This window comes from Nesoenas mayeri, assembly GCF_963082525.1.
Source record: "Nesoenas mayeri genome assembly, chromosome: 1".
NCBI classification, from domain to species: Eukaryota; Metazoa; Chordata; class Aves; order Columbiformes; family Columbidae; genus Nesoenas; species Nesoenas mayeri.
Window position 1 is genome coordinate 118,940,548 of NC_137541.1, and position 27,132 is coordinate 118,967,679.

Below are 27,132 nucleotides of genomic sequence, written 5' to 3' on the forward strand. Positions count from 1 at the left end.
TGACCCAAATTCTACTTGTTTGTCTGACATGACCTGTCTCTGTATGGAAGCCTTGCCTGTCAAAATGGAGTGGCAATCAGTTCTTCTATAGAACCCCTTGGAAACGGCACTGATACCAAAAGAGCTTTGCAGCACGTGAGGAGTTATTACAGAGTGCAACCAAGAAGCTGATTTCAGTTGAACTTCTAGACTTTATTTACAAGGGACTGAAGAACTGTGTAAGAAAAAATCAGTGGTTTCTATAGAGCCATGCTCTTCTCTCACTTGTTCCTCACAGCTTACTCTTTATAAAATGCAGCCATTCATTTTAAGTGTTTTCATTCTTCTCAGACCCAGTTCAGTTGTCACATGTACTTGCAGATATTTGGGATTTCCTCAGGGCACAGCCTCAGGAAGGGCACAGCTTGTCTCAGGGTCTGCAGCACAAGGCAGACAATCCCAGCTGCTATGAATTTTTCTGTTTCAGTGACTGTAGATCTGGCTAGGTAGCCCTATATGAGGAAAATAGTTCTTTGGCAACAGTGAAAACCTGGACATAAAAATGAGTGAATACAAGCTACATTGCTCAAACAATTAAAAAATCTACCACTTAAAAGGTAGAAAGAAAGCCCCCACACTGAATACTTCACTGAAGTATACGGAAAGGAGCCCGTCATTTTTTAAAGTAATAGTTACCTAGGTGGAGGGTAAAGGGTGGCTAATATGGTAAAAATTGGTTAGATCAACCAGAGCCTGACCCTTCACTTGTCCTGACTTTGTTTTCCAGGAGCTACCTCCCTCAGTGAGAGTGGGAGAAAAAAGAACAAAACCCACTAACCTTTGTTCTCAGAGAGAAGAGCCCAACTACCTCTGTCCCTTTATCTCTAGGAAGGATGCTACAGAACATGGGCAGCACACTGTAGGTCAACTAGAAACATAAACTATGGTTCACTGGATGATTTTTCACTTGTCCCTGTTTTAAACAAGCATCTGTAATCTTCCCAACACAAGTGCATAAATTCACAAAATTTATCTATGATAAACATTTCTCTTATAATTTACAATAAAATGCATGATCTAGTCCAGCACAGGCCAGTAACACTAGCCTGAAAATGATTGCCTTTCTAGTATGTGTTAAATAAATGCGTATAGCACAGCTTATTCCTCAAAGAGCTGTTTATAATTACACTGACAGTGTGAACCAGTAAATTAACTTGCTCAGCCTAACTTACTAAAGTGTAAATGAATTAAGACTTTCAAAGTATAAATAAAATTAACAGCTGTTTCTAAATAAATGCATCTTCTGATAAAAAAACAAAACAAAACAAAATCTGTGTTTAGCTCATTAAAAAGAAAAAAAAAAGTATGTGAGAGAATCAAAGCAATCTTAAGCTACCAAACATATGTTGATTCCCGTAAGTTTCCCTCTCTGGAGCTCTTTCTGATTTTCAAGGATTCTTAGAGACTGAAGAAATGCCGAATTTTCCAGTTTGGAAATACAGACAGAAGACAGCCAAAACAGTGGCTGCTCTACCTTTGAGGTTGCCATAGCTTTCAGATTTCAGGCATACTTTTCATCAGGCGGGTCAGAAGCAGTTTCGCCTTTTCCTTTATAAACCTCTGTTTCAGAATCACATGCCACCTACTGCCAGAGGTGCCTTTCACTAGAAAAGAGACTCCTCTGAACTGGTTAAGCCCAACAAATCACGTTCAGGCCTCCATCGGATTAAATAAAATGAACTGGCATCTGGGGAAAAGCAGGAAGCCTCTCACATTCCTGAGACTGCAGGCCACAACTTTCTCATGTCCACGTTCCACTACCACTCCTGTGTCTCCTCATCTCTTCCTTCCTCCTGCACAACTTGGTTTCAGTTGAGTCCTGCGAGGTGGCTTCTTCCAGTACCTGCAAGATCTCCTAATGTGCCTGCAAAGGGTCTCCTCAGTGCATGGTTTTGGGGACACAAAATGCATCAAAATGAAAATATCAACCTTCTTTCTATTTATAAAAAAGAACACTGAAAAATTATGGAAAGCATAAAACTTGAATTTTACAGAAGTATAGCAAAAACATTGGAAGCTTTCCATACCAATAGTAACTCCCTTTTCATCGGCAGGACAACCGAGGTACTAAGCCATTAGAAGACCCGTCTAGACTAACATACACGTTCCTAACAAAGGCTGAATGACCAGACAGCTTTCTTGGAAGGTGAATCCCAACATTAGCCATGGAGCTATGTTCTCATGTGAGCCCCACTGGCCCTCAGCACAATACCCACATGCCAGAAGCTTCCTCTTCAGGAGGCAGCATGTGAGAGACCACACTGTCTCCTTGTCAGTGCTGTCTTAAGCTAGACTGAAACACAGCCTGAGGCCAGTCAAAACACCTCCGAACTCTTTCTGAGCTATATTTTACTTTTCACAGCTCTCTAAACAACCTGAACCATATCTGCTTTCACCAGTGCTGTGACTTTTTGTTCATGTTTAGCTCCAGGCATTATCCTCTGAGGGTGTATGTGGTTCTGAAACACTCTGTGCAGCACCAAACTGTTCCTCTCCCAGGTTTCAGCATGCCCTGGTAACTCCACCCCAGCAGAGACAAGCGAGCTCTGAATGTCCTTAGGAATATGCAGGCATACACACTTCAAGTGCAGAATAAATGTGTAGAAAGTGCACATTTCCAGCCCTTCGAAGTATAACTGAGGTAACCAAAATTCAGCTGAGAATGCTGCTTCATGCACAAGTTAACATGTCAGAAGCCTTTTTATCTGGTCACACACCTTCAAGGTATTTTCTTCAAAAGCACAGCCCTGTGTCAGATCAAACAATGGGAAGGAATTGTGGTAATAAGATGGCTGAGAGGAAAACACTTCCTAGTGAAGGTCCAGCTGGGTTATATAGGTCTCCATGGGCAATAACACACCAAGACTTCTCTCCCGCTCAGGAAAGCCATGTCAGCCACAGGCAGAAGCAGGACAGTCCAGTAAATATGCAAGAGTAAGTTGTGAAACTCATTTCCAGTGTTTTAGAAAATACATATGAGTATTTCAGCCTGATCTCCCACTTGTCCAAACCTCAGTCATCCAACATAGCTTCAAAATACATTAGTCTGTATCTTAACTGTGACTGCATTGACTTGTCTAGTGCAACAATATGGCCACCAGCATAGCCATAAAGATCAACACTTTCAAACACAAGCAAAGAAATTTCTGCACCAGTTACAAGAACTGCTGAGTGTTTCACTAGTCCTTGGAAAAATTAAGGGCTATGCTCACCATTGCCAGACATGACTGACTTTTCTCACCACACATGAGATGCCTGACCCCTCACACGCGCATGTAAGAGAATCTAAGGTGCTACGGTACACTGAAAGGAATCCTACAAAACTTGTGGATTCATCTCAGTAGGTCTTTTACAATTATCTATTCAGTCTCATACTGAAAGCAATTTTTATATAGACTGTAGTAAACACTCCCTCATAATGATACCTGTCAACTTTGAGCTCAGGATTTTTTCTATCATTACAAGACCAACACAATTCAATGTTAGATAAAAATGTCTGCTTTACAGAGCTCACTTCATGGACCTCTCTGGCATTCCTGAAATTCTCAGTTTGATGGACAGTATACATACCATTTCTCTCCTGCCTTCATCTTTCTCCTGAAGTTTCAGATGAGCAGATACCTGGAATGTGACACAAAGGAATTTGATTTTGAACTGGTCTGAAGCACAACAACCAGCTAGAGTGGATGCCTCAGGCACAACATCCCAATGTACCACTTAAACCACTTCTTTCAACCCAGTCAGGAAAGTTTAAGTTAAGCTATAATGTTCAAATCACCAGCATCACAGATGCCTGTGCAGTAGGTAACTGAGTATAATCTGACCTAAGCAATCACTCCAGCATCTGACAAAAAGCATATTAAAAAGAAAGGCCATCCTGCAAGCCAAAGAGCTTTAGGGGAAGACAGGAATAACATTTTTTGCATAGCCACTAACTTCACAGGCAATGCTAGAATCACAGTTTATTTGTGCTTCATCCATATCATGAGGAAGACCAAAACACTGCTGTTCTCCAGGATGTGAACAAATGAGTACAGAAATAAACAATTTTGTTACAGATGTCATATGCTCTTCTAAGAGGCAGCTCTACAAAACATTATGATTAACCTTTATTAGAAGCAATTAAACTGGTAAGTAATTATTTTTGTCAGAGCCTTGATTGATTAATTTAGACAACAAGTATCATCTGGGCCCACTTCTACAAAAGCGGCCCTATAGGATTCTGACTACAATGTTCAAATAAACAAAAGAAAAGAAAAACTTTCTCACAGAGAAGAACATTTCCAGAAAACTAGCCACATAAGAACTACATTGATTTCTTCTGCCCTTAAAATTTGTGAATTGATGCTAGCATCCAGTATGCTAGCCTTATTTTCATAACATCCTCTGAGGAAAAAGTGGCTCTTTTTCTCAAACTGCGCAACAGGCACTTCTAGACTTGGTCAAGCTGGCAAGCAGAAAACTTCTTGATGCTATTAAAGACAGTAAGAATAATTTATGCTGCCTGTAGTCTTGTGATTATTCTGTTCCTGTTGTTTTCCTGTGAAGAACTGGAAGAGATTTTATACAATGCCTTTATTAAAGAAAAGGCAAAAAAAGAGTAGAAGGATCAGAGAGCAGAACTAGCAGAGAGACCGTGCTCAAGTCAAAACAGCACTTTGCAGTCAGAACATGGAAGATGGGGAGAAAGGGAGACAAGGTTACTTAACCAAGAAAAAAAAATGGTGCCTACAAAGACCCACTCTGTGCAGAATTGCAGGTTCCATTCTCTGGGAGGTCTAAGGAGCACAGCCTTAGATCTTCTTCCAAATCATAATGCTAGTAACAAACTGAAAATGATGAAGCTAAAGAAGCTCAGACAACTAGAAGGATGAGCCTGAAATGAAATTCAAGGCATTACTTAAGAGTACTTTCACTGAGTGGGATCAGATAGAGAAAATGGCTCGTGGCACTACAAGGAGTAAGAACATGTGCACAGTACCATCTTCTCCCATTCCAATAAATTAGAGCAAGAACTAAAGCTCACCATCATAGCTTCCTGAACAGTCAGATGAGGAAGGAGCATGTCATCTTGCATGATGTAGCAGGAGACTTTGCGAAAAGAGCGCAGGTCACGAGGTTGTCCATTGATGAGAATTTCTCCTTTCATTCCCGTCTCTCTGAAACGAGCCAAGAAAATAACCAGGGCTGACTCTTGCCTTCAGTTGTGCTGCCACAGGCCTCAGTATGTGGAAGTCTTAGGTAATTACTGCCCACGATGGAGTAAAACAGATATAGTGCATAGAAACTAATTTACTTCATGATTATACTTTCCTAAGAGGTATCATGCAGTGTCACAGAGAATTTTACCCAAAGTTAGTAGAAAGTGTGTGCTGTCTTATATGAATGTCTGAAAATAAATCAAGACATTTAAGTGACTTTTTTAGGTTTCTCTATTCTGTTCCTTATGTCCTAATAACAATAACACAGTATTTGGCTATATAATGGGGGACTCAGGAAGATGAACCACCGTCACTTCACACATTGCAGTTCAGCCAAGAGGACATCAACATTATTAAGTGGCAACTAAAAAGGTAATTTTTTTCAAGTGCTTATAAAATGTGATTTAAAAAGCATTACGAACAGAAGACACTGAGTCAGATTTGTTACACAGCTAGAAAGGAAAAAAATTGTGGTGTCTTGGACTTTAAATTGCTCCCTATTTTTGGATCTGACTTGCTAACAGATAAATCCTAAGCAACCAGAACAGGACAAAGAGAAAAAATATGAGCAATAAGAATCTAATTCAAAGTCTGTGAAAAATCTGTTTTCTAGAAACACTGGGGTAAGACTTCTGTTGCTGTTGTCTCCAAGAAGCCATGAGGCTAGGTGACCTTACCTTACTTAGGATTTTCATTGTTACTGACCTGTATCCTGCCAGAATGTTCATGAGCGTTGACTTCCCAGCTCCTGAAGGACCCATAATTGCAACAAGTTCTCCACTGCTGAACTTCCCTGAAATTCCTTTCAAAAGGGTCTTATAACCTGAAAGAAGAAAGAAAAGCTCACTGAACCCTTCATGATCACATCTGGTGGGCCATGAAAGTTTATTTTCTCTAAACAATTTTGACAAACAGGTGTAAGCAGGAACCTATTGAGAGGCTGATGCTAAGATCAGCACGCTGCAATAACTATCAAAAGCCAAATTCTGAATAGGAAGAGCAGCCTCCTCCCACTACACAAGTAGTATGGCAGGATTACAGGATCACACGCTCTTGATTCACTCTAGGTAAATTTTCAAACAGGGCAAAGAAGCCTTGCTGTCATTTGCTAAGCGTCTTCTCAGAGTATGGTACCAGGATGTCTGTGTCTCCTTTACCGTATCTAATACTCCACAGCTAACATAACACAAGAGCTATAAAGGCTTGTCTAGCCAGGGAGACTGACCACAATTACTCTGTAAAAATAATTCCTAGGGAAATGCTTATTCCAGATTAAGAACATACTTTTTTTTTTTTTTTTTTCTCATTTAGATTAATCCATTTCACAAGATCATGCCACAGTAAATACGTCCTCAGGCAAAGCTGTTCTAGAATAACCACACCACCAACTTCAAATATCTCACCTTATTCTTGAATAAGTTACCATTGCCAATAAACCTTCATTTAAAGCCCTAAACCCCATGTCACTCTAAGCGTAAGCAAACTGGACTCCACTGAGAATTCCAGATTTGGGCTTAGCTGTATCCATTTGCATGACTCCCATTTGAAGGCATAATGACTGTACCCTGACAGGCATTTAAACTTTCCAGGATGTCTTTAATTTTTTTGCTTCCTTACTTTAATGCAATTACCAGTGCTTTTCATTAAAACTTTTAACAGTAAGAAAGGTGTCAAAAAACAACCTCATATGTTGAAAATGTTTCTGTAATTAAACTAAAACCAAAACAGAAGGGTGGAAGATCTGTTTACATGCAGTGCTGAGATTGGGCAATTCATTTTGCCACACTGGTGTATATGCCAGCAGTATTTATATGCCACATGTAAACTATCCCAGTGCTGTGATTATCATTAGCATAAGTTGTAGCTGGAACATTGAAATGCTGTAAAAAAAATCACCTTATCTGCAAGCTCCTAGAAAATGAATGGCGGATAATGTTCTCTTTCTTCCTAACGCCACCATTTTTTGGTTTCCTTTTATCCCCGCTTAGAATTCTAGTTTTCTTTTTTTCTCTAGTCTCTGTTAACACCCTTTCAATGCCACAGAGAGCAAACTTTTGCACAAAAACACTAACATAATGCTGCCATGTGATCTCCCAGTTCCACAATCAATACTCCTCTCTGACCATTCCCTAGCCCAGGAGAAAAGCAGTAGCTGTGAAAAGTCTCTCTTGATATATTTGATCCTACTGTTTTCATGGCAAATGTCCTAGAAAATGATAACAGACCAAATGTATCAACATAACAGTTTGCTCAAGTGCCTTTTTTTAAATAGGCCAGTAATTTTTCACTCTAAACTCTTGTTCTCGTCCAAACAACTTGTTTGGAAGCTACAAAATATCATGGGTATTAAACCATTAGTGTACTTACATTGTCTGTTTGTGGAGCGAGTCCTAAGAACAAAAGCAAAGATAACCTATCAAAAGGAACAGTTATTTTGAATAGAGAAATCCACGGCACCCCAACAAGGTCTAACAAGTTTGTCCATCACACCAATGTCATTGCATTTCAGAAATCAGTATTCGAAAGAAAAGTACAAGGAAGAGATTAGAGCTTTCACATACGACAATATTCACTAAATGGGATCTATAGAGTGGAAGTCCTTCATACTATCCCTTAAGTGTCACGAGAACAAGCTGCCTCCCAAGCCTATAATCTAATAAGGACTCAAACACTGGACTTTACCACCAATGATTTGCATTATGCACACACTCATGACACACAGAAGGCATGTGGAGCTAGGAAACTCTTTCTCACGCTGGCCAAGTTGCCCTGTCATTAACTTCCACTGGGACAGGATTTCCTTCACCAGGTCCCACACGTAGTACACAAAGTAAAGTACTCACTGGTGTCTGTTTCTATTCCCTGTCCACCCTGCAAAGCAGTTTGACATGACAGAACATCACATAGCAACTCCATCCCAAAAAATTCTATTGTGTGGGCTCGCTATGACCTGATTTCTAGGGCAAAGGGCTCTTGTCAGAGTTTCATAATAGTCAGCTCATCATGAGTTTCAAGATCGAGACAGTGAATATTACACAAACTTATAGAGGAGCATGAAGAGTGTACACTGCCATGAATACTGAGGGAGGTACAACCCAAAACACACACCCATCATCTGAGAACAGGTATCAACACATATACCACTACCCAAAACTGAAGCCTTTCCTCTCACTACACATGACTGTGAGATTTAACATTACATCTGTTAAAGTCACTTTTCCAAACGATAATCACTTTACCTTTAATTGCAGTACCTTCCCCCTCATTATCTGTACTTGTTCCTGCCCCTCTGATGGAGATTTCCATTTTAAGTATCCTGCACACAATGTTAAATCACAGCGGGACACTCATTTGTGAAACAGTAGAGGAACATGATTTAAGAAGAAATAGAAAAAAAAATGAATTTTAGATCAGGATCCCAATCATTGGCATTTTAAGTTGTTAAAGACTCAAACCCATCTCTTCTTTTGACTGGAAGCAGAAAAGAAGCCTTTCTATTACAAAGGTTAATTTAGCATACCCACAAAAAGATTTGACACTGTAGCAGCAGTGCGGTGCCCAGTATAATCCTTTATAAGGAATTAGAGTCCATAAGTAACTCCAGTCTTCTTTTTCAGAATATCGAGGCTAATCTTTAACTGAATCAGTTGACCTAAAACTTCTATACTGGGCCACATGTCTTTCACGAGAAACAGATTATGCATTTGGAGGGGATTGTATTCTTACAGTACAGGGATTGTTTCATATCCATCTGCTGTATATTAGGAATTTTTGACCACCCTCAATCCAGGTTTACCTGGCCTCCCTCATTTTCCTCAGTTGACCAGTTCATGATCTGTGCAATAGGGAGTTTCAACACCCCAGAGTTTAATGAAAGGCTGAACCTCAAAGTGAACTCACCCCAAGATGGGTGCATATTACAGGCAATTCAGTTTGAGCACCACGGCAGCTGTCTCCTTTAGGACCGGACTTACACCAAGACCAAGTCTGGCATCGTGACTTTCAGTTATTTCTCTTTAAACCATTTTGATTTTCAATGGAAAATAGCTTGGATCCATTCGATTTTCCAGTGTCCCCTCCTGGAGTTACTGTGATCTCACCCTTAAAATACATATCTAGGGGCTGATGCCTATGAGAATGCAAATACCAGTTTTCAAGAACTACTTAATAATAAAATATAAATTTGTCAACAGGACATTAATGTACCACCACCAACCAGAGCAAGCATTCAGCAACTTTCTCAGTCCAACCCACTAAAAACAGAATACAAAAAGTATGAAATGAAAACTGAAACAGAAAATTCAGGTGATGTAAAAATTTTTGGTCTTGGTTTTACCTCACATTACATTCTAGAGTCCAATTACTTCTCCTGCTAAGCCAGTTGTATTTAATTTTCCCATGTAAGGAGTTCCCACTGAAACCAAACTCCAGACACTGTGATATTAGACCAAATTTGCAGTCAGAAACACATGACCGGCCCGAACAGATCCCCCATTCAAGAGGTAGATTTCCCTCACAAAGCCCACAGCAGCCCCTTGTTTCATGAGCTCATCGGGGGTGACCTCTGGTACTGATGAAGACACCAAGGGAGCTCTCATTACTCAAGTCACCAAAATCTTTGCTAATGAATTTAGCAAAGATAAATATGTTGATGGTTGTATCTGCTTCCTCATGGATTCTACAAAGATTTCTGAGGAGATTCAGTTTTATCATTCTTACAAAAATTTGCAATCCATCTGGAGAGAAGCAGGCCACCCTTTCCCCATACTGAGGCTAGGAGTGCATGCTTTAGAAAGTGTCTGAATCAGCAGAAAAAAAAAAACCCCATAACTAAAACTCCTACCCTTATAGTGAACTTCCTCAGGTAAATACGATCTCTAGGTTTCTGACTAAAATGCTTCATTCATTTGCATTTCATTGCCAATAGTATACTCATTTGTTACTCAGAGAAATGTCACACAGACTCCTAGAAGTTTCTAAGCATTGTAGCCTAATTCTGCATCCATCAATAGGCACCAAGAGCCCATCTTAGGTCCCAGGTGAGCACAGCAGCTGGCTTTCCCTGCTCGCTGAAATTAGAGCAGGATTTGCCCTTCCCAGTATATCTGAACCATTTCCCTTTCATCATAAGCTCTTCTGAAGGTAAGAAATAGCTGTTGGTACTCTGCAAGTACCACTGGCCTGAAATTGTTCAAAGGTTCCTCAGAAAATTCACTACACCAAATAGGGAACATAGAAAACCTATGAAATAACCCTCCCTGAAGCCAGGTAGAAGTGCACCATTTGTTTATTAAAAAGTACTATGTTTCTATGCCTTTTTGTGGTGCTTATTTAGATGGAATGTGATATATTCCTGCTGATAAACATCCAGCTGGAAATACAGAAGACATCTCTGGCAAGTGCTATATTACTAACCTGCCTTACTTTAATACCTTATATGAGAAACACACTCTTTAAACAGCAATTTAAGTTATAAACACATAAATTTGTTCATTTACAGTGCCATCAATCAAACTGTTCATTAAATCATGAGAAAAAACCACAGCGATTTCTTGGTGCTGTCTGCTGACCCCATCCCATTAATGAAACTTCATTGCATTTTCCTGTTCTAAAATTTATAGGCTTAGTCCTCATCTCACTTCCTCATTTCAATTTAAAAAATATGCGCAAGTCCAGGGAATTCTTCAACACAAAACCCAAATAACAGACATGGAAGCAAGATGCCACATCCACATCTTTACCCCTGAGACAAGAGTAGGAAGTCCTCCTATTATGGAAAAATGCTTCCAGGAAACACAGGACTTTGCTGCTGCTCCTAAGCTCTACCATATCCGCACTCCCATGGGTAAAGAGCACTCCCTGTTTTGCCTACTGTGCAACACCACAAGTAATGGAAAAACAGACATTTTTTTCCACAAGTAATGGAAAAACAGGTCACTTATCACATCAAACAGAAAGTTAGTGACTTTGACTTACGGATGAGAGAAAGAGCTTGCAGAAGTCCAACCAGATGTGGAAAACATCTTTATGATATCTGGCAGGCATTTCATTAGTAGGCTCTTTAGATTTATATCAGAAAACTGAACAGCTGGGGAATGCTGGCAGAACTCCACAGACAAGCACAAGATGATGAAACACACACAGACAGATAACATCCCAAGGCCAGATTTACACTAGAAACATTTGTAGATGTAATAAACATTAGTTAGGAAACATATTTCTTAATCATTTCTACACCAGCAAAAAGCTTTTTCCTTATACTTTGATGTAAATATACCAACAAGAAGTCCTCTTGTCCAGTCTTTCTCTATTACTGACTTCGTCCATCTCAGCCCTTGTCCTCAGGTCTTAGAAAAAGCCACTGTCAAAGCAAACCACCTCCATGATTACTGGGTAGAGACTATGCCAGCCCGCTTCATCCAACAGAGCTTTATCCCTGTGGGGCAGGGAGTGGCAGCACAGAGATTTGCATGAAGTTCCTGGAGAAAGTTACCCCATATTGCCGTCCCATGGAGTCTCTCTCAATCTCCTCATGCTTTACTCGCTCTGTCCCCCTGCTGCGCTGAGTGACCACCTTCCTAAACCCCAGAAGCAAGCATGCACCTACAGAAGACCAGCAGGTTGGTTCTGCAAAGCACTGAGGGCAGTGACAGAAAATACCTTGCATTTATTGTGCTACTTTTTGGAGATCAAAGTCACAAGCACATAGTCTATTTGCACATGTAATCAGGTGCAGGTTCCTCTTCTTTGCACATAAATAACATAATTGTGGAAGTAAATTAGCTCCTGATGATTAACAGTTCCATTTTACAACTTGGCAGCCACACAACCATCGATTTCTGCCTGTAAACATGACAGCTGTACACATAGCAGGAAATGTGTGGAGTGACTAGTAGGTACTGCGAGGTGGTGGCTCAGTTTGCGGGTTTGGGGCTATTTGGATCACACAGTTTCAGAAGCAGCTTACAGCTAGAGAAGATGAAGTTGTTACTGAAGAGGGTAGTGCCCTTCTGCCCTCTCTTCCCTGGACACCTTCCCATCACCTTCCATGAGCTGGTTTTCAAGTGCACCTGCACAACCAGTGAGGACATCAAGCCCATCCACCTGGAAACAGTTCCTTGGAAATTAAGAACAAAAAGGGTTTGTTTTCAGCTGCACAGGCTGCAGGGCTGTTACTGCTGGGACAAGACCTCACAGTTACAAGCAAGGTGGGGAGGTGGGACAGACCCGTCAGCAGGCGGGGACCTTCCAGCAGTTTGTGCCACTCAGGAATCCATCTCTTGAGATTCCTTTTCTTCTCCATTCTAAAACAAAAAGAGGACTTAAATAAAATTACCCTTTATGCACAATTCATGCTGGCCCATTCAAATAATTCCATGCCAAACTGGATTGTTTGTTTGCTTTATTTTAGTATAAAATAAAAATTAAATCAAATCACTTCCCAATAAGATGAAGATACTTTGGGCTTTTCATCTAAATTAAAGTTAGTTCAAAGCCAGGGTATTTCTGAAACAGGGAGATGTTTTCCATGTATGTCTGCTTCTGCTATTGACCACCCAGGGTACCATGTTGCCCTCCCGCTACATGAGTACAGAACATTTTCCTCTTGGTGGTATATACAGGGTTTGTTAATGTTGTAAGTAAGAGTATGTAGATTCTCAGGTGAGAGGGATTATCTGTATCAGTGGATAGTTATTCAAATAATTTGAATTTAAAAAAAAAAATACAAACCACAAAACTAGTGGTGGGGATTATTTAAATGGACACTTCTTTCCCAAGTTCCCCATTGAGTTTACACAGGCTTAAGTTAAAGTGAATTACAGGTACTGATACTTGGGAAGAAAAAGAGGTATCTTTTAGCTTCCCAAAAGAGTGTGCGATAGAAAGAGCTTTCCTGACAGAGTGAAAAAATACATTGCTTTAATAATAGGAACTTTGTTAATACTTTATGGCCTGAACTGTACTTCTGTAAAGTCCAAGGGGCAAAGTCACACTAGAAATAACAAGTATGTTTAAGGTAACTGTCTACCAAATAAAACCTATATGTAAATTCATAGATGATTTGTGTATCACAAGTGAATAAACCTATTTATGAATCATTTTTACACTGAAGCTTTAGAATCCACACATCCATATATTTCTGTTCTATTCACACGTCTCTCAGGGATGTAGAACAATAGGATTTTCCATTGTCTAAGCTCTGAGCCCTGCTTTAGGACAATTAAGGGAATTTACAATTGTAATGCATTCTTGTACCTTGCCTCAGATAAATGACCTTCGTTATATAAATGTCTATAAAACTGCATGCCAGGCACCAGACATCAGGACAAAGAGGGCAGAAAAGCTAAGCCAGTATTTGAAGGAAGTAAATCAAATTCCTTTGCCTCAAAGTCCTTTTTAAATAAGAAATGAGGAATCAATTCCTCTCAACCTAAAAATATAAGTCTTTCATGCTTTACATGAAAGGGGGGTAGAAGGGGGGGTAAAAGAAAAAGAAAGAAAAAAAGAAATCCCCCTGAGCAGCAAAGCTCTTTCTTTGTGGACTAAACTGTATTACTTAAGATAGCCCACAGCCAGGCCTTCTTAAACATATTGCTCTTGATCCACAGCCGATTTCCCACTTAGTGATCATGGGACAGATTATTCATAACTTGGATAGAGAGCTTAGCCCATGCTCACCGTGAGCCTTGTAGCATTCAATCTACCTAATCTTATACATCTAAAAATTCGACATTTAACCTAAATTCACTGTGTAGAACCTATTTATTACCAATAGAAATAAACAGGCACACCTAACAGGTAATTAATTCTGCCTGTTTTTCATTCCTATTCTGGGAAGGGATAAATAACCCTCTAGAAAGGCATCTTTTAACTATACTGGGAACTCAAGACAATTATCTTAGACTATATATCAAACCTCTAGATGCTGTGATAAGTCTCATCCTTTGCCAACAAAATCATCACTGATTTCAGTATCAGTCACAAATAAAATGGACAAAGACATTTCGATCACCGTCCCTCATTTGCTTGCACAAATGCAGTAATTAAGCACACAAATTACACACTCAAAATCTTCAAGCTGGATTGGCATTCCACATTCAAGATGCCTCCTATGAACTTACCAAGAAAAGCATCCTGTCCATGTTCAGGATGCACAAATGTATTAGACATTGTGTTTTTATTTTATTGTTAGTATTTAGCACTTACTTCACACTGGGGACAGTTCAAAACTTTACAAATTTTTGCTTCAAGCTATCTACTAGCTGAAGAACACCTCCATTGTATTGGTATCACTTGGTTCAAACTTAACCAGAAAATCTCAAAGTCTGAAAAATCCAAATGTGCTTTGGAAGATTAGATGTTAATTAAAAGCTATAAGAACAAAATTCAAAACAGTTTTTGAATTTTGTTTGTGTGGGTGCCCATGACTTGACTTCAATCAGCACTCTTCCTTTGTGCTAAAAGTATCAGCTAACTTCCTGCTGTGGCAATCCAGTAAAATGCACAGTAAATTAGAGCCTCAAGAGAGATTATAAGAGCCCAAACCAAGATTTATAACATGAAATTCCTTGTTACTGTAGGGCATGTTGTATAACAAAAGAGAGTACGATGATGAGAAGATGGCAATCTAGTTGAGAAAATAGTTCTAGCAGAGGGAGAGTCTTAAACAAAACTGTAGACTATAGAGAATCTGAAAAGACCCTTTAATGTCATTGTTCTCTGCGATCCTGGACTAGATATTCAACTTACACAAGACATTGGATATGACAGTCCACATTGTGCAGCCCAGGAAAAAAAAAAGCCCTAAGTAAAGATTTCACTCTTTTGAAACTTCAAAATAAGGATTCTGTACACCATGCTCTTTCTCTATTATACTGGCTACTCATTGCACTATTTTAGTATTTAGCTTTTCTTCAGCATAGCTAATTAGATACGACAGTCTACTGGGCTGCAGCCTCTGCAACCCTGTAATTTTGAGTTTGAAGGTTTAACAGACTATCCAACCTCACTCACTTTGTCTGCCTGTATCACATCTCCTGGTCAAGTAACATTTCTCTATAAACAAGATTAAGTTTATGTACACAGAACCTGTACCACCAAATACCAGGTGACTGAAGTGCTGGGAGGTGGACACAGGATTTGCAGACTTTCTTGAGACTTGCATCCCTCCAAGGGTAAGGGGGAGCAGAAGAGGAGTCAGTCACACTGGGGGTACACCTCCTCACTCCTGCAACTATTGATTACACCTCCGCACCGTGCTGTGAGACTAATGGGTTTTGTGCCGGCCATCTTTAAGTCTTTGCTCTTTATGGTTATGACCAGGCAGAGCTGAAGTACATAAGTAACCCATCAGTGCAACCAGAGCCAATTATAGGCCCAGGTAACTACTACATACCATTTTTGGTAAAAAATCATCTCATATTGGTTCATACTAGCCCCACTGGAACAGCTGCTTTGAGCCTTTCCTTGTATTCACCTTTTCTGTATAGCTCCCTTTAGCCAGTCCTACAGCAAGGTTACAGCCTTCTACTGAGGTTCACAGATGATTACGATTATATATAGGTCCTGCCTATTAACTTTAATCAGATATGTCCACAGCAAGATTTGGTTCTTGTCTGTTTCTCTGTTGAATGTTTCTGCCTGAGAGAGTTAACGCTGTTCATCTTCCATACGCATGCACATGAAGCCGTATGCCTGCAACAGAGGATAGAGAGTGACACTTAAATGGGTCAATGAACGATAGTAACCTTCAAACATGACTGCAAATAAATCTGTACTTGCAGCAAGACCTGATGCCTTCAGAAGCAGTATTTACATGTTGAAGCATTTGGAGATCTGGGGCATAGCTTGTACTTTGCCTGCACAGAAAATAGCTACCCTAATTTATCTTCAACATTTAGGAAACATGAAAGGGAAAAAAAACCCAAAAAACCAAACATGTATGAATGACGCACAGCTTCATCTTTTTTTCTGAATGTGGTGAAAATGTCTTTTCAAAGCAATATCCATAGCCTAATTCTTGTTTGATAATTGCTTTTTGCTGACTTATTTTTAATTGCCTTTGTTTCTGTTACTTAAAGCGCAAGAAAGGTCTTTCCTGACAAAAGAAGAGCCAACACAATTTGAAATGAAAGGCTGACACATTCTCTCAAATGACAAACTAAAGTCACGAGCCCGATACGTACATTTAGAGATGAAATCTGTTTATGTATGCCAGTCAGGCAGAAAGTAATTTCTCATAATTGCAGTACCTTTATACCTCAAAGTACAAATAGTGTTATTCAGAGTCTTACAAACGGATAAAACCAGAACCCTTCCCAACATCCTTTCTCTTTTGAAAAAAAATCTTCAAGTAGGAGATATTCCAAAATAGCCCGGCAGCTGTTATGGACTGAACTGCCCATCTGCCTTCATTTCAAAGTGCAGCTCCAGCTGGGTCACTCTGCCACAAGGGAAACACAAACCCTTCCTTCCTCAGAGAAGAACACTTTGGGTCTTCCGTGTTGATGTTCAGGGTCACCACATTTTTTACTGTTGCTCTCTCCCTTCCTTCTCCCAGCCTCTCCCACCCACATGCACACACACAGCAAGAAAGCAGGAAGGGAAAAAAAGCAAAAGTAAAACTTTGGCTCTCTCCCCCTACCTTCCCGTGCAAGGGCTAGAGAGGAATGCCCTGGGCCTTTCTAGAGTTACAGCAGAAGCAGCAGAAGTTGCATAGCACCTCCTTCCTCCAAGCTGGGCTTGATGGCATTATCCAGTCTGGAGAGCTTGGTGTGTAAAGGAAAGCTTCCTCTAATACTCCTGCATACAACCTTATCACAAACTCTAGGTTAAATTGGAATGTGATGAAATATCTCCTGCAAAGTGCATAGGAAAAAAACCCATATATTTTCCTGAACTATTAGCAACAAGAGTCATCATTTAAAACACACACTTCTGAGATGATTTACATACTCACAACACAACATTCTGTCCCTAGCCCTCACAAACATGGGGAGCCACTGGACTTTGAAAAATGCTTTCAGTCTTGGTCACTGCAATTTAAAAGCTGCCACAGTTTTTGACCTTTAAAAAAAAACCCAGTTCAGAAGTCAGCTTATAACTCAAATAATTATGTTTGACTCCAAACAAAAAGTAGTTTTTCAAAGCAGTCTTATTCAACTGCAATAGATATGACAGTTTGCTGCAGGAACTTCTGCTGAAGAACAGGCAACTGCTGAGCACCCCGGCCCTCCAACCTTCTGAACAACTCCTGCACATCCTTCTCCTGCCTCTTCCCATGCTCCCAAACCAATTCTGCACTGCAAACTGCAAGAAGTGCTTCCACCTCCTATCATCCCATCCTCTCCCACAAGCAGGCTGAGGAACACTTGGAACGAGGAGTGCCCTTTGAAGCACGCTCAGAGGCAAATCGCAGAGGTGAGACACTACATACAGTCAGGAGCTACCTGGGCAGAAACTTCAGAGATTGGTCTCCAAATGTGGAAGAACTCAGTGAATGAGAGCAGGAGTCACGTTCAGAAGAACCTCTGAGACTGAAGAAGCTCCTCCAGCAGCAGGACATCCCCTATGGCCAACCATATGAACAGCTGAGAGACTTCTGTTTTCAGAAATGGCCATACTGATTTTGCCCATTTCTCCTCAACACCCTCAGCTTTCATGAAACAGAAACACAGGATAATATGTTTACTTTATTCTAGCACTAATCTAGTAACAGATATAACCTATGATCCTAAATGAAAAAAACAAAGGAAAACTAGAAGTGTGTAAGGAAAAAGTGCTGGATTACCACCAATCTCCCCATTTTAGTCAGAACAACTGTGATTTTACCTCTCTTCTTGAATATTTACACTAATGAAGTTGCCCAAATTAAAATACTTTTCATTGTCTGCAAACTCAATATAAAATCCTCTAAACACCACTGAACTAATTATAATCTTCTGTAGTATGTCAGTGCTGAATATGTCACAAACAAAACCCAACTGCACAGGGCATTGCTGCTTCTGGAATGAAAATTATTTAGAATAAGTGGCTTTCAGCAGTCTGGTTTCTGCTTTTTTCATAATCTGAAACCGGAGAAGTTGGCAGCCACGTAGGGGATCTACATCCATCGAACTACCCTAAACTACCAAATTTCCATCTGTTTTAAAAAGCTCCAGCTGATCTACATTCTATGTTATGGATTAGCTCAAGTTTATAGAGTAGCACAAACAAAGCTCTTGCTGCTAACCATATATTCTAAGCAATTAAATGTTTTATCAATAATATGTCCCATGTAAAGACACAAATCACACACAAATGAGTAATAATCATTTGACAGACATACTCAGATTGCTGTATAAGTAACATCAAATTGATTAACTTTTATTTCACATACCAAGAAAATTCAAATGTACACATTAAAATTATCTGAAGTTCTAAAAAAGGCTAATGAACTTTAATTCACAATTTCAGGACATGCTAAAATAAGGCATCAGAAATACTCAGCATTTTGGAAATCCTGTCTTTTCTAAATTATCTACAAAATGATTAGTAAAGAAAGTTGGGAAGCAATAACTCATTTCACAAAGCATGATTTCCACCTGAAGTTTCCATTTTGTTCTTATTCTCAGGCAGAGAGAAAACTCAACTTTGCTGCCAGATTTTTGTTGGCTGTGTTTTTTACAAACCAGTAACAAATTACTCCAGAGGCCAGTGGAACACACTGAGGTGAGGGTGAACCAAGATTAAGTCCTTGAGTCAGATCAAGAACTCCAGCTTGGGTCTCCTACATTTTCAAGTGTCCTGGTTATCAGCTTGATTGAGTTTTCTCTCTTCCTAGAAAGTCCTTAACCTGAAAAATCGCCATGAAAATGTAGTCAGAAAAATGTAGTGAAGAAACATCATGTTTCTGTTCCGATACACTGCCATTTTCCAACAAAAAGAGGATACTGAAAATTTCCAGAGGGATTTTCATTATAAGCTCATCAGGACATCCTCTGTGTTAACAGTCCTTTCACTTACACTTTATGTCTGCATTGGTTAATTTCACAGTAACACCTGTAACTTCTTTTGACACTCTTCCTTCGTCTTTACAATTAGGTCATTCAACTTTTCAATGAAAAGGCAAGGGGTAAGCTATGGAAAGACTTAAGCTGGATTTTGGCTGATCCAACTGGTCTATTGAGACAGGAAAAATTCGGTAGTCAAAGCAGTTGCTTCCTCCACAAACCAGAAGTCCATCAAAAGAAATTAGCTATGTTAATGGCTTGAACACTTCTGTATATCAGTAGTAAGAGAGGCCCACATAAAGAGTGTTGATCTTTGCACAGCCTTCCAATTAGATGTCCCTGTAAACTATATTCCAAAACACATCCGTTTCCCAAAGTCAAAACAACATGCTTCTACCTTTTCTTGACCATCAACTAAACTGACAATGACATTTCAAAAAGTGCTGGTTGGATACATTAACAGAAAATTAAGCTGGACTTCTCTCTTGAGGTTTCTTTATTCTTTAATTGTATGACTTCTATATGACTGGTCTACCTATGCTTATCATACTTCTAGGTCATTTATCTATGCTACCTATTAACAAACCATTACACACAGGAAAGAAAAAGGATGTAAGAGTCCAGGCTGCTTACATGGTTTTCCTTGCAAATACTGTCACTTTAAATGAAATACTGAAGAGACAGAGAACAATATCCATGCCACCTCAAACCACCTGTTTTGATCCTAAAAACCACATGCACTCTCTGGACTCACCTTCCCATAAAACAAAATACCACCACTAAAATCAGTATAGCAGCACAGGTTTACACTAGTTCAGTAGCTGACATGGGCTGAAGGATGAAAAGCGAGGATTAATGACAATCTCGACACTTGGCAATATTGCAGGTTTCAAAAACTGGAAGGTGGAAACCTTCCATGTAGGAATACCGATACACCAGGAACTCAAAATCTCAAGGTGGGATTTATTTTAACTAGCTGCAAACATCTACAATGTAAACATTTGCGTGAGAGCTATTCTACCAGGTCTGGCTGGGATGGAGTTAACTTTCTGCAGAGCAGCTGATATGGTGCTGTGTTTTGGATCTGTGACTAAAACAATGTTGATAACACACCAGTGTTTTGGTTGAGCAGTGCTTGCATTAAGTCAAGGTTTTATTTTTTTAGAGTAGGCTGGGGTGCACAAGAAGCTGGAAGGGGACACAGCCGGGACAGGGGACCAAAGGGATATCTCATCCCATACCATGTCATGCTTGGCGAGAAAATCTGGGTGAAACGGGGAGGAAGAAAGGGCATTCGGGGTTACAGCATCTGTCTTCTCAAGTGACCCTTCCACATGCTGAGGCCCTGCTTCTCAGACAGTCGCTGAAGACCTGCCAGCCGATGGGAAGCTGCAAATAAATTCATTTTGCTTTGCTTGTGTGTGCAGCTTTGCTTCACTTATTAAACTGCCCTTATCTCATTCCACAAGTTTTGAGCTTTTGCTTTTCTGATCCTCTCCCCTGTTCCAGTGGTGGGGAGCGAGGGAGTAGCTGTGCCTTCCTCCTAGTAAATGTGGAGAGTCACTTGTTTGCCTCGTTTGGGATTAAATTAAGAGTAAGTTACGCTCCACTGACCATCAGTGAAATCTCTTCTGTCTACAAAGAGAGTCTATGTTGTGGTCTAGCTTGGACACAGCCTCTTAAACAGCGGAAACCTACGTGGACTCAGGAATCTGACTGTCAAGCCTGTCTCAACGCTCTGAGAGCCGAAGGGAAAATGTGGTCTACTGCCTATTAGACACTAACTGATCACGTAATCCATGTTTTTGAAAATCTCTGATATAGCTAAGTACAACTTAATATCTGATTGTGAGATGAGCAGCTTCATTACATGCAGCGACACAGCAGCTGCAGTACGCCGGGCCACAGTCAGGCCTTCTGAGGGCAGTGTGTTCATTGCCATAGGGGAGACGCACAAGGTCAAAGTTTTAGGCAAAATTTTCTGGATATAATGACAGTTGTAGGCTGTGTGCAAATGGAAAAATAAGCACACCTTTAATATTGTTAGTCTTCACTCCAGCGCCAGCTAAATGCTTTTGATCATTATGTGCAAGTGGTGAATGCACCACTGGTGTCTTTGTGACAACAGGTGAGATGACATTATGCTGACAGAGGCTGCAACAAACCAGAGTATCGTGCTGTCATCAGATCACAACATTTTGAAAATATTACTACTTTTAAAAATTTCTGTATGTACATGAGTCACCACTCCCTCCACTTCCAAAGAAGACCTGAGTGAAATCTAACCAATTGCTTTTAAGCTGTACTATCTGACCCTAGCAGATGAGTTTCCACTTCCGTATTTGTAATATTTGTAAGAGTTCTTCTGTATTTTAGAGTTGTTGTTACTGTTACCACAGTAGCCTCTACATGCCCTGGTCAGATTCATGGTCCCATGTTCTTCAGTCATCTGACATCAAATACTAAGATCTCGGAGGAGGGACAGAATCTGATCTATTCTATTCTTCTCTCCCACACTCTCCACTTATTTGCTGATGAAAAATTGTCCCAATACAATGAAAGGGTTTGCCACAGTATGCTTTCCTACTAGGATCCAAAGCAATGCTCTAAGATCTTTACACATCAATAAACCAAAGGTCACATAAGGATTAGTTTCACATAGAGTAGTAAATTCAAAACTTAATCAAATCCACAGTTTGGCTTTACCCACAAAAAAACCACCATCTGTTATGTTAGAAGAACACTTAGGGAAACTGCATAAAACACGCTCTTCTAGAGGGTTGTTTGCTGAACCTAAACCAGAATGACACATTGGAACTGACGCAGAACAAAAAAATCACAGCACCAGGCATGAGTCCCACTGTATATAAACCCCAAGTGTGGGACCTATGAATTGTGTGGCAACAGCCTCAGCTGCAGGACCTCCGTATATCTGAACTATCTTGGCCATAAGGCAAAGCAACTACCAGGTGAAAAGAGTCCTTGTTCAGGTAAAGGACCTCTTCTGGCACTGGGAAGAAATTCCTGCTCCTTCTTATTTCCTCTCCATCCATCTTATCAGCATTGCAGCTTCAGTTCACTGATACAGGCTACTTGTGCCTGTAATAAAATAGCATGAATGATTCCAAACCAGCAGACACTCTCCTCAGGATGTGACCCACTGAATTCCTGAGGAGATGTTCTGTCTCTGCGCTGGCAGCTCAGGGACAGCAAAGGCAAGGCTTACCCGCAGGGATCGTCCAAGAGTCTGTGGTTCAGAGGGGCAAAAGTCTCTTTAAAGGCAATACATGGAAGAAGAAGATGCAACTGCTTTTGGGGAGGTTTACATCTGTTGCTTTTTCCATTTTGCAAAGCCACAAAGAAAATGGTGTAGGTGGACGGCTGAAGACTGCTCTTCTCAAAGGCCTCCTCCTGAAATGGGTGCCTACGCTCTAATACTGACTAAGCCTCAGGGCTTTGCTTCTGATCTAATTAGATGATGATACTGCGATACAAAAGGAGAGGTTAATCTTGACTATATCTTCAATCTTCTTTCCTTGTGCGCAGTTGTAAACACCCTGGAAGCATTTGGAGTCACTTCTTCTTATATGTTGTAGTATCAGTACTTGCACAGAAAGGCTACAAATGCGGTTAATTAGGGGAGCTAAGAAAAAAACAGACAGGAGAAACAATCTTTTAAAACATACTGGGCGATTCATACAAATCCTGAGATGTATCAGTGCCAGTGTGGCCAGCAAAAAAAATGACGACAACGCAGCTTTTACCACTCCTATCCCGTTCCCCTCATCCCTGTCAAGAAAAGACCACAGAGCACCCCTGCTCCTACCTCTGAGATTTGTCCAGTGCCAAGGATGTGCTGCGTGGATCCTCTCAAGCCTGACCACAACCAGACACACCCACTGTGTGAGCAGAGCTGTTTCTGGGAAATGCCCTTGATTTGCAGATCTTGGGTGCTGTTATTTGCCCTTCCCGGTGCAGCCAAGTGACTTCTCTAGCCCCCAAGAAAACCAGCCAGAACAACATCACCAGATTCCTGTTCTTTGCACCACTCTCTTGGTGGCTCTTGCAAATCAAACCACATGTTCCCACTAGTTTACATAAAACCTTGGCATTTTCCTTCTGCTCCCCAAGATACGCACTCCTTCCAGTTTTCTGTCACCAGCAAACCACTATTCAAATGAACAGAAGTAGCACACATTTATCTGGCACATGAGCATACTCTCCTCTACATCCGGCAGGAAAGTGAGTTGCAATAACGCTCAGATTAATAAAAAGGAAATTCAGGCCACAATGGCAGCAGTTATAAACATGCAAAATTTACCAAACACATATGAATTGGACCCACCATTGATTTACATGAGAATTCCAAGCCATTCTTTCTTACAGCTTCTAAGGAAAACAAGAACAGAGCACAAGCAACCTGATTACAAGAGAAATGACTGAGAGCAGAAAATTACTCAACTTATGTAATGCAATAAGCCCCTTTTGAAAAGCATCAGCAGAATGCTATCTTTTTTTTATACCATTCTTTACACCACTGGCATTCAGGTGGATAAAACAGCTTCCATTTTACAGTCATTCTTCCTGCTATTTTAGCTTGTTATGCTGTTAATCCAGTAGCAACAGACTTGAACCACTTCTAAGCAACCGATATTGTTTTGCTTTTCATTAGAAAAAAAAAAATCAGGTTGTTGCTGCTCTTCTATAATTATATCATCTTGTCACTACAAAGGAGGAGGAATATATACCTCTATAAAAATGTTATCTTCAAAATATTTGTTATAGTGATACAAACCAGTTTTGGTACATAAATAAATACACCTGAGTGTATAGGTGTATGTGCATAGATACAAATATATGAAAACAGAGATAATATATACATCTACATATACTCACATCCTTATATCTACACATATCTATACAAATATATTAGTTGTATCTCTACATATACATTACATTAAACACATCTATAAATACGAAAATAAAGGCAATGCACATAAAATAGACTCATAGATTACTAAAAAGAAAATTTAGAAATCTTGGTAGGAAGCAATACATTACTCCTTGCACTCTGAAAGGGGGGCCTCTGATGCTCTGGGACATGCCTATATTGGATGATGATACTTCTTGCACTCTCTCATTCGTAACACTGAGTATCTACATGGAGAGGAATCACAGAATCACGGAATGTTAGGAATTGGAAGGGACCTCGAAAGATCATCCAGTCCAATCCCCCTGCCGGAGCAGGAACACCTAGATGAGGTTACATAGGAACACGTCCAGGCGGGTTTTGAATGTCTCCAGAGAAGGAGACTCCACAACCTCCCTGGACAGCCTGTTCCAGTGCTCTGGCACCCTCACTGAGAAGAAGTTTCTTCTCAAATTTAAGTGGGACCTGTTATGTTCCAGTTTGAAACCATTACCCCTTGTCCTACCGTTAGCTACCACCGAGAAGAGCCTGGCTCCGTCCTCATGACATTCACCCTTTACATATTTATAAACATTAATGAGATCACCCCTCAGTCTCCTCTTCTCCAAGCTAAAGAGACCCAGCTCCCTCAGCCTTTCCCCATAAGGGAGATGCTCCACTCCCTTAATCATCTTTGTTGCCCTACGCTGGACTCTCTCCAGCAGTTCCCTGTCCTTCTTGAACTGAGAGGCCAGAACTGGACACAATATTCCAGATGTGGTCTCACCAGGGCAGAGCAGAGGGGAAGAAGAACCTCTCTCAATCTACTAACTACCCCTCTTCTAATACACCCCCTGATGCCATTGTCCTTCTTGGCCACAAGGAGCTGGAATCCAAGTCAGGACAAGTTTTCTTAGGTTAAAACTGTGGGTGATGTGAGGAGTAGGAAGAAGGGCTTTGCTTTACCATGCTGGTAGTCAAAAGCCCTAATTTGGCCTGAAAAGCATATTGGTTCACATTCAACACTGACATTTCATATGAACTGCATTAGCTTCTCTGATTTTTAGAACACAGTTTTAGCATTAAACCATACTAATGACTGAAAAACTGTCATTTAGGTAGTAGGCTACACTCTTCCTTCAGCAAGCTTTACTCATTTCAGTTAATGTATCTCAGGGAGGAATTTGGCCCAAAATGTTCTATCGCATTCTATCACAGGCAACACTCCTGGCAGACTGTCAATACCTAATCCTTGGAGAAGCTCTATCCATTATGCCATAGTGGTTATTTCAAGGTTCACTTGGCCCTGTACTTTTAAAGTGGTATAGTACAAACATCTGAGATGGATCTCAGGTTGGCTTCAAAATTAATTTTATTTCTTGCAGAATGTGTGTCACTTTTTGCCCCAACTCCCTTTGCTTGGGGAGTTTATTTTTACTGCCTGTCAATAAGAACTTCGCGCTGAGTGTCAAAATGCCACAGCCATCCCCTGTATGGGAAAGCCTGCTTTATTTTTATCTACTTGTTTTGTTTTTATAATGCATAAATGGCATATTTAGAGTATATGGTATTCAGGAGGATGACGCTAGTGCTTCTGTTTGGAGGATAAAGAGTAAATATGTTAAGTGTTATGAATATTCTGGAGTTTCATCTTTCTTTTAGTATCCCTAGGTGTCATACTACTACTGGACAAGACAAAATAATTCTCTGTGAACACCTAGTCTTACAGTAATCCCAAACTTCATGGAATTGTGGCTACTTCAGGTAACGTATTTCTCCTTGAGGTTTACATCACCATTTTCCTGGACAAGAAATCAACTAGTCAACCGTCTTCAGTAACGTCTGTGAAGCTCCTCTGAATGTTTTTAATATATCTGCTCACACACACAGTCATAATTCAGACTTTAAGACAGCAGCACCTGATTTATTATAATCATAATTGACAGCAGCTCGATTCCCTGTTTGCAGTTACTCACAACTTGCCTGAAACTTTCACATGTGAGGGTAAAAATGTGCCAGTGTGAGTTCCACTTCAATGATGATTTACATCATAGGGAAACTTTCCATGGGCTTAAACAACAGACTGGCCAGGCACATTATTTCATTTATTTATAAACAGAAAGCTTAGAACAACCAAATCAGCCAAGAAAGTAAAAAAAATGGTCTTTGCTCAGTTACGTGATCAAAGGCCAGTCAAACTGAGTACAGAGACCGAGGCAAGGCTCAGAGGAACAACTCTACAAACCCACCCAGTGCAAACGCGGCCCCCTGATTTGGCCACTCTGAAGACACTCAAAGGAAAAGGACAGGACCAGTGTTCCTGGAGGAAAACCCACCAAGATGTGTCAGCAGGGAAACTCTCTCCCTGGAATGCCATGCAAGCAAGAGGGGGTGGTGGTCTGAAAGGGAATAGGACTTACCACGTCATTCAGGGAGAACAGAGGTTTGGGATGGTGTAAAACCAGCTGTGAGTGAGTATGGCAACTACAGAGAGTGAGACATAAATACTTATCTCCAGACGTTTAGGGGAATTGCCAAAGGCAGGGAAAGGGATGGATCAAGGACTGAGGAGGAACAAGCCTGAGAAAACAGATAGAAAAAACAGATTAAAGGGACCAGAAGCATGTGAACAGGCAGCTGGTCAGTACCGTCTATCTGACCAATCTCTGCCTCTGATCACCACAGTCCAACCTGTACTTCTGCCAAACACTATTCCCAACTACCCACCACGTGAATGCACCCCCAACTGTGCACCCAGTGTGTGAACGCCAGCAAGTATCACAATGACTCACCGCTGGAGTAAGAGGCTGCAGACCTGAGGGCTTATAGGTCCAGGTGCCAAAAACTGAAGAAGATCAGAGTCCGGGCCAGTGATGGGATTGACAGAGTGACCAAAACCCACTGGTGGAGAGACCTGCCTTGTGTGCCTGTGTGACCCTCAAGCAACTGCAGGAAGGGCTGTGAGCCATCGGTGGTGGCCAGGTTTGCACAA

The 27,132-nt window shown here is 40.6% G+C and overlaps 1 protein-coding gene across 3 annotated transcripts in view; it reads right to left on the reverse strand.

The window, feature by feature from the left end:
- Positions 1 to 27,132, reverse strand: part of ABCG1 (ATP binding cassette subfamily G member 1) — a gene marked incomplete at both ends in the record, with an annotated part of 50,781 nt that overhangs the window by 9,981 nt on the left and 13,668 nt on the right. For all 3 annotated transcript variants that reach the window (XM_080352732.1, XM_080352731.1, XM_080352730.1), the window contains 3 exons: positions 3,610 to 3,660; positions 5,066 to 5,198; positions 5,946 to 6,063. In XM_080352732.1, the coding sequence (XP_080208858.1) occupies positions 3,610 to 3,660; positions 5,066 to 5,198; positions 5,946 to 6,063 (302 nt within the window). The remainder of the gene's footprint in view (positions 1 to 3,609; positions 3,661 to 5,065; positions 5,199 to 5,945; positions 6,064 to 27,132) is intronic.